The sequence below is a fragment of the Gekko japonicus genome, unplaced genomic scaffold (genome assembly GCF_001447785.1).
Source record: "Gekko japonicus isolate JY-2015 unplaced genomic scaffold, Gekko_japonicus_V1.1 scaffold442, whole genome shotgun sequence".
In the NCBI taxonomy this organism is placed as follows: Eukaryota; Metazoa; Chordata; class Lepidosauria; order Squamata; family Gekkonidae; genus Gekko; species Gekko japonicus.
In genome coordinates, this window is record NW_015174288.1 from 158,169 (window position 1) to 167,367 (window position 9,199).

The 9,199-nt window shown below is 40.7% G+C and overlaps 1 protein-coding gene across 1 annotated transcript in view; it reads left to right on the plus strand.

The window, feature by feature from the left end:
• The first annotated feature begins 8,992 nt into the window (after positions 1-8,992).
• Positions 8,993-9,199, plus strand: part of CNNM1 (cyclin and CBS domain divalent metal cation transport mediator 1) — a 20,386-nt gene continuing 20,179 nt past the window's right edge. Inside the window, exon 1 of the mRNA XM_015423994.1 lies at positions 8,993-9,188. Coding sequence (XP_015279480.1) covers positions 8,993-9,188 — 196 coding nt within the window. The remainder of the gene's footprint in view (positions 9,189-9,199) is intronic.

Genomic DNA, 9,199 nt, shown 5'->3' on the forward strand with positions numbered 1-9,199 from the left:
AAAAACCCTAATCACTGTAAACAATTTAGCTGGATAAGATTCTGCTGGCACAGTGGAGGCAGGGAAAAAAGTTTTCTTTGCTACCATCATTCCCACCTCATGGGCCTTCAGATGGGTTCTATGGCAAGCTCTGTCTGATTCGGTAAGATTCCTCCACAAACTTATTGTCTCCCAACCCATGCAGCTCAGATGGAAACCAAAGGGCAGGGGCTCTGTGAGAGAAGGAGAGAGGATACCAAGCAGCAAAGCCCCACAGAGTGAACTATTTCAAAACCCCTACATGACCACCTACAGAGGCATCAGAAGACTTTCAGAATTACCCAAGGCATTCTCGAAACCAATTGAATCCATAAGATTCTGAGACTGACAAACATTAACTGGTTCTCTGCATTTGCTGGAAGGGAGAGCCAAAACCACCCATGACATCACCAGACATGGCCGCTGAGGAGGAAGGGGAGCAGCGTACAAAATTCTTGGGGCCCAAGTCAGCTTGAGTGTCTGTGAAGCCAGAGTCATGCTGCATTCAGATAATGCATTTCCATTTATTTTACTTTTAATGCAGTTCTGAACAGCAGCCACTAGGGGCACAAAGAAGGCAGATCAAATAGCAGTAGCTCTGACGATTTGTTGGCCCTGATTTTCAAAAAATCTTACGACAACAGGGCCGAGGCAAACACTAGCCTATCAGGAGGTGATGCCAACTTATCTACCAAGCCAGCATTGGAGCAAGGCAAGACCATCAGGCACAGCTTAGCCCCTATAGTAATTGCCAAGCTGAAACCTAACAAGGTTGTTGTCTCTATCAATCTATTGTTTCCCTCTTCCTTTCCTTCCACCCGGCTCCATAGTTTTGTCTGTTTAGCCAGATCTTGTTAGTGTGTTATTGCTAACTTTTCTTTGTCTTTTCCTTAATTTCTCTCCTTTTTTGCACTTTTCTCCTGCTTCATTTTGCTCTCTTCCTTTCATAATTTGCTTTCATCTCTTCCTCCCCCCACATTCTAATTTTGTGTCCTCGCCCCCTTATTTTCAAGTTTTGGTCTCCACTCTTTCTCGTTCATATCCTGCTTGGCAACTTAGAACATACTTAACAGTATGGCAGCAAATCTTTGACATTATTATGAACAGAAAGGGAGAGGTCAAGTTAATATTTCCCCATGATCTATCAAAGTAGTAAAAGGATGCTTCTTCCCCTCCCTCCTTACATGCATGGTAATGGAATGTTAATCTGTCTTAGTGGTTATAAATGTGGAAGAGAAGTTAGAATACCTCTTTCTCTTCTTTCCCATTCTTTAATTACATTTTAAACACTGTTCAAGCAGTGGGTTAATACTATTATTGTACTGGCGGGTTATCTAATATCCTTTTGTAAATACTACTTTGCTAATGTAGACATTAAGCTTCATATTATATGCAAAATATGTAATCTTTTTTTAAAAATCAGTAGAATCAGTCCCAATGATCCCAGTACTTCTCATCCAGTTTGGTGTAGTGGTTAAGAGCAGCAGACTGTAATCTGGAGAACTGAGTTTGATTCCCCACTTCTCCACATAAAGTCATCTGGATGACCTTGGGCCAGTCACAGTTCTCTCAGACCTCTCTCAGCCCACCTTCTACTACTAATTCTTCCTCTTTCTCCTCCACCTCCACTACATAACCCATGTTGCCTCTGTGTTTGTGCTATTTATTTATTTATTTATTGCTTCTATTTGTATCCCGCCTTGCCGGACACACTGGCTCAAGGCGGCTAACAAAGTTAAAATAACATGCTAGGTAAAGGCACAAGGGTAAATCGAAATAGATTTCTTACTGTTTTACTTACTAAAGATTTATTGTAATATTAAATTTTTGTGAACTAGAGCCCACCTCATCAGATGTACGAAGTGTATCCTATGTGGTCAGACGTATATGTGAGTCTCCGTGGGCATATAAAGTAGAAAATTAAACACATGGTTCTAGAAAAAAATATTGAGAGACCCAAGTATGTGCAAACTGAGTAGACAAGGAGGGCATTTTTTTTTTTTTTGCAGGAACAGCTTGATCGGAAAGAGGGAGGACAGTTGTTCTTGCTTCTTTTACACACTTATGAAGGCTTACATAGATACTTAGGGGCCTGCCCAATTGTTGTGCTCACAATACTTAACAGTAGTTTGAATAATGAATGATCCACTCTTCCTCCTGTCAAAAGAGTCGCAGCAATACTTCATGAAAGAACAGCAAAGGCAAATGTCCGTTTTTGGTGATCTGAGGAAGTGTGCATCTATATGCATGAAGCCTCTCAGTTCTCACTTATACCCCGAATTGAACTATGTTGGTCTTGGAGGTATGACTGGACCCAAATTAATTCTCACATCTGTTTGTTAACTCTAGTATTTGTATGCTAATTTGCTGCCATTCACAGATCTTAACTTTAATCCAATTTTAGCTTTAATCCAATTTAAGCTATACTTATCGCCCAGTTACTTATACATCTTGACTCTAACTAGCCCTTCTTGGCACTTAATTCCCCCACCTATATGTAAGGCTTGAGGAAAACTGTTTCAATGTATCTGATGAAGTGTGCATGCACAAGAAAGTTTATACCTGGAATGAAACTTGGCCTTTTTCTTTAAGCCCCCGGAGGGGATTTATATATATATTGGGGATAGGGGGACTACAATTGAGAAAGAAAAGATAACCCACACTAAGCTAAAAACCCAAGGTTAGGAGATCATTCCCCGTTAAAATACTGTTAGTAAAAGAAAAGACTGTTAATAAACAATATACTTTGTGAGATCCTGTCTTTCTAAGCTTATATGTTAGATTGTTACTTGTTATGAGAAGATTTCCCGAGCATCTCCTCCAGCTCACTTCATAAAAGCAATTTGCAAAGTCCTTCCGCCTTTACATCTATACTAAAACTCTCTAAATTCTTGATATCTTCTTAGACGTTCACTACCGCCCGATCTTCTTCCATCCAAAGGAATAGAACCGCTAGTCTTAAGCCTCTTTCGCTCTGGTCTCGGGGTCCAGTGGCTTCTCAAAGGTTTCTTGATTATGAAGGGTACCTCCAGCTCCTTTTTCTCAGCAGACTTTAAGATGACACTTTCTAAGAACACACACAGAGAAGAAGTTAACTCCTTGTAAATTTCTCCTGTTTCTCTTGTGCTCTTGTTCTCTTTTCTTCTTTTCTCATTGAGATCGCTGCTTAGTTTAGTGTCTATCTCATTCGCTTAAAGGTGCGACTGGACTCAAACTTTGCAGGCAGGACTAGATTTATAATCCCATCTTTCTCCCTAATGGGAACCCAAAGCAGCTTCCATTGTTCTCCTATCCTCCATTTTATCCTCACAACAACCCTGTGAGGTAAGTCTGACTGATGGTGTGTTTGAATATTTTTTTTCAGGTTGTCTTATTAAGTCAGGCTATCAGAATAGTCAGGATATTTATGGGCAATATTCAAACAACCTCAGCCATTACAGCTCCTCTCCACAAGGTGACCACCATTATTCCAAGCAAAACCTGAGCTGATGGATTTCCTACTCTCTTGCATTTGCAGTTAGAATGGACAGAACAAAGATAAAATCCTAGAAGGAAGGATAACTCATGGTAGCATGATTGCTCACAAAACGCTGTGCTTTGTTGAAAACTTCCATCCATAAATTGCATTATTGAGTGAAATAAAACCCTGTAGCTTTGTTTTGAAATAAGCAATAAAATGTCCAGTTTGATTGCAGGAACGTGGTTCATCATGTTGCTCTAGTATGATTGAACAGTGTATAGCACATGTGCCCCCATGGCTTTTTTGCACCTAATATGAATATGAATTTTAAACATTGGAACATGCAGATTTTTCTGTATTGTCTCCCATCCTGATATTTCCTCTTGACATATTCCTCTCACCAAGGTTTCTTATTAGAACCTCCATACTCACAGAAACTATTTAGCATACTGGGGGCAAATTCCCTAAGAACCCCAGTGAACCAGTTATGCTGGTGTATCTCTCCAGATAGACAGATTCAAAGATGACACACACAGCCCTTCCAAAAAGAGAGACTCTTATATCTAACTTCTAGAGCACCAAGACCCACCAAACCCAAACTAAAACCCAGGTCTTCAACAACATACTAAACTAAAAGGTTTGTCTGCAATAACAGCGCCACCTGCAGGCTAAAGTGATGCAAAGCACTACATGTTTTCTGCAGGATAACTGCTGCTTCCCTTGTCAATTATATTAACCTGGAATCTCACTTTATGCTATTTGATTCCCAGCCTCACAATTTCATTGCCTTCATAGTTTTTTTCCCATTAAAAATAAGGGTTATGTTTCTTCCTTTGCATGTACGAGCTCCATCTGAGTATCTCGAAGGCAAAAAGATCATGCAGTAGGTGATGTCAAAGGCCTCTGCCTGTGACCCTGGACAGCTGCTGCCAGTCAACAACACTGACCTTGACAGACCAATAGAGACTCCTTATACGGCAAGCTCATGTCTCCTTAGCAAAACAGCTTGCTGGAATGCAATATGATGCCCTGCTCATAAGCATCTTGGAAATATCCCCATTGATTTCACTGGAACTTCCTTCTAACTGTACACAATTGGGCCCACAATTTTAGACAAATGGAAGTAAATTTAGACAAAGCCAGACCAAAAATAAAGCTGCACAGAACTGAACCACATTTAATTGATTTTTTTTTAGTTCTTATTTTTGTAGGTTTTCACACAGTACATTTCCAGATGTGGATCTTGTCTTGTAGCATGCAGGGTGTGTGTGTTATACTCCACCTTGATTCTCAGAAAGAAAGGCAGGCTACAAATAAAGTAAATAAATAAATTTCTCTTAGCACTTTTTGAAGGTCTGGGTATATCAAGCATTCAGATGCTTTCGAATGATGGTGCTGGAAAAGACTCTTAAGAGTCCCCTGGACTACAAGGAGATCAGATCAGTCAATCCTGAAAGAAATCAACCCTGACTGTTCCCTGGAAGGCCAGATACTGAAGCCGAAGCTCAAATACTTTGACCACCAAATGAGAAGGGAGCACTCACTGGAGAAGACCCTGATGCTGGGAAAGATTGAAGGTAACAGACAACAAAGGATGAGATGGTTAGACAGTGTTATCGATGCAATGAACATCAAATTAAGCAAACTCCGGAGGATCGTGGAAGACAGGAGGGCCTGGCGTGATGTGGTCCATGGGGTTTGAAGAGTTGGACTTGACTGTGTGACTGAACAACAATATCAAGCATTTTCTCATGGAATGGAACTAAGCCTGCCTGGTTGTTGGGGGAAATGGTAATTTTGCTATGTTTTGTTTTAAACTTTATCTGTGTAGTCTTATGTCAGCGAAAATGAGCTCACAGCATCTAAGAATCCATGGGGTTGCTATGCTGGTCTGCTGCAGCAAAAGTGGCATCTTAAACAATATCACATCTATTCTAGCAGAAGCTTTTGCAGGTTGTGCAGTTGTTAAATGCTCCCCTCTTCTCCAAGCTGTTGGAATTACCAGTGGCAGCAGTGGCTTAGCTTCTTTTGGATCATAGAGCACTACAGACTTACAGTGCCTGTCTAATATTTGATTTATTGACAAATATACAAGTAGATCACATTAGATGTAAATAGTCTTTCAGCAGGCAGCAGATAAGAACATAAGAACATAAGAGACGCCAATGTTGGATCAGGCCAAAGGTCCATCCAGTCCAACATTCTGTGTCACACAGTGGCCAGAAATACCAGTGCCATCAGGAGGTCCAGCAGTGGGGCCAGGACATTAGAAGCCCTCCCACTGTTGACCCCCACCAAGCACCAAGAAGACAGAGCATCACTTGCCCCAGAGCCCCTATCTATACCTTGTGGCTAATATCCACTGACGGACCTCTGCTCCATATGCTTATCTAATTCCCTTTTGAAGCCGTCCATGCTTGTAGCCGCCACCACTTCCTGTGGCAGTGAATTCCATGTGTTAATCACTCTTTGGGTGAAGAAGTACTTCCTTTTATCCGTTTTACCCGGAGAGCATGTGCCACTCTCCCCTCCAGGCGGCATCTTCAGTTCTGCTAGACATTCTCTATCAGCTTAAAAAAAAAAACCCTGCCAACTCCAGTTCTTTACACACAAACATACATATAATCCCCTCATAGGACTGCCTGAGGTCCCACCCTTACAAGTAAATGCAGCAGACATCCACAGCTCCCACAAGTCAGTTTCTTTTGTCAACAACCTGTCACCCAGCAATCACAACAAAATCATGTTTCAGACAATTCAAATGCTCAATACAGTGTCAGTTGCAGTAATACACACACACACACCCCACATAGATGCAACCCCCAAATTGGATTAGTAAATCTAATTATACTGGACCAATATAAAACCTCTTAGTGTGTTCTACAGTCAGTTTCTACAACAGATTAAAAACCAGTACAGGTGAAGTTTTTGAGGTCAATAGGCCACCAGGCTGCTTTATCCATAGGAGAAATTAATCCCAAAGTAATTTACTGAGTTTATTAGTATTACGCATTCTCCTTCTATTGACCTTGTGGATGTATCTGTTCATGGGTACCAGCTGTCATTATAATGTTTGATTAAATCCTTAAAATCAATTTCCAAAAACCTAAAATCATAGTTAAAAACTGCACACAAAAGTTGATACAAAAAATAAAAGAGATTTCAAAAACGGATGTAGTACAGAAAGCAAAATATTTAGGAATATGGATTTCAAATAACACATTGACGCTATATGAAAGTAATTACCTACGACTTTTAAATGAAATCAAAAGAGACTTAAACAATTGGGAGAAAATACATCTTTCCTTAATGGGCAGAATAGCGACAATAAAAAGGAACATTCTTCCAAGATTCCTTTTTCTTGCACAAAACTTACCAATACTTAAAAATTATAAGTTTTTTAAGGACCTAGAGAAAATAGTAAGTAAATTTATATGGCAGTCTAAAAAAGCGAGAATATTAAAAATCTTCAGGACAGTACAAAAAGAGGAGGTTTTGCATTGCCTAATTGGCAACTGTACTATTTCGCAGCATCAATGATTTGGGTTAAAGATTGGGCAGAGTTAGAAGATATAAGAACAATAACTTTAGAAGGATCTGATCTGGTAATGGGTTGGCATGCCTACTTATGGTACGGGAAAGATAAAATTCACTCAAATTTTCACACACATATAACCAGAAGCTCCCTTATGAAGGTTTGGAATATAATAAAGCATAAATACTACACTAAAGTACCTTTGTGGATATCACCGATAGAGGCATTTGCTAAACCATCATTAATAGAAGGGAAAATCAAAGAAATTTATAGCAATCTATTAAGTTAAAAAGCCGAGTTAAAAACAGATGAGGCATTAAAAAAACAAAATATAAACCTATCCTGGTGGGATAAAAATGTACTAAAATCTAGGTACAATGAAGATAAAAAAACAGGATTTTACACCAGTCTAAGTGAAACTGATAAAATTTGGCTTTCTTCCAGTGATAAACTAATCCAGAAAGTTTACACAAAATTATTAGAAGATGATCTACAAGAGGAGATCATAAAAAAGCCAGTGGTAGCCTGGATAAAAGAGACTGGTCACACAATAGAAATGGACCAATGGATAAAAACATAACGATCACTAAAGTATATAAGCGTGACTTCATATAAGGAAAACATATATAAAATGTTTTACAGGTGGCATTGGACCCCTGCTAAAATTGCCAAATGTTTTCGAAAGCATCCAATAGATGTTGGAGATGCAGAAGGAATACAGGATCATACCTCCACATTTGGTGGAGGTGTGGCAAAGTACAAATCTTTTGGGAAAAAATCTATAAAAATGTTTTAGATATACTTAAAATTAATATACCACTAACACCAGAAATGTATTTATTAAACATGATCCCAGATACAATAAAGAACCACACACATATAATAGTATATTTATTAACAGCAGCAAGAATTTTGATAGCAAAGCGTTGGAAGTCAAATACCATACCATCTATAAGAGAACTCAAATACAAAATCTTGGAAATAGCTGAAATGGACAAACTGAGCATAGCATTGCAGAACAAACCAGAGGATTGTTTTTGGGATAGATGGAAAATCATTTATACCTGGCTGAAACTGAAGTAGAACTGAGAACTTGCTAGTAAAAGATAATGGAGGTTAAATGAGAAAGACGATTTATTTATTAGACTATGTATAAGTCTAATGAGAAGGGAGCACTCACTGGAGAAGACCCTGATGCTGGGAAAGATTGAAGGTCAAAGAAGACGGGGACGGCAAAGGATGAGATGGTTGGACAGTGTCATCGATGCAACGAACATGAAACTGAGCAAACTTCAGAGGACAGCGGAAGACAGGAGGGCCTGGCGGGATCTAGTCCATGGGGTCGCGAAGAGTCGGACTCAACTGTGCGACTGAACAACAACATGTACAAGTAGTAAATGGATATCTTTACATATCTTGTGAAATGAAAAAATGAACATAAATTTATTTTAAATATATATATGTTTGATTAAATCCTTCTAGGTCCCTTAGGTTTGATCAATCCTTGTATTACAACATGCATTTTCTATTTTTACGTTCATTTTCCACCCAGAGCAGAGGAAATGCCCGAAAAGCATTTCTCATCCACTCCAACACAAATTCCTTCAGAATACCATTTGCAGCATCCTTCTCTTAACCAAGCTTTTTTAAGGAGGTAGGCCCAATCTCGCAATAACCGACTGCATCACCTTTTTGCTATCCATAAAGATGAATTCCTGCACTCGACTAAACGATCGTTAATGATCACAACAGTTAGGCGTATGCGTAGATCGCCAGATGATCTCCTTGGTTACAGAAGATCCATCAGCGTCACGAAAGACCAGGCCAGTGGAAGAAGGACTTTGGAAAGCAAACGCTTGATCCGGCCAGAGTCCCACCGACATCTCCGTGTGGGCGCCTGGGGTCTCTGTGCTGGGGGTCCCGTGGGGCGCCTAGGGACCACGTGGCGAGGTGGTAGGGGGCCGCTGGGCCAATGAGGCATGCCAAGGGGCCGGGCGGCCCGCCTCCCACCCACGTGGCTGGCAACGGCTCCCACCCACCCCCGCTCCGCTGCAGTGTGTCACGTGCGGCCGGTGCCTGTCCTTCGCAGCCCGGCTAAGAGACGCGTGCCTGGGATGCGGAGGATGGCCGCGGGCTTGGGCCCCGGGCTGGAGCGCGGCGGCGGCGGCGGCGGCGGTCGCGGCGGC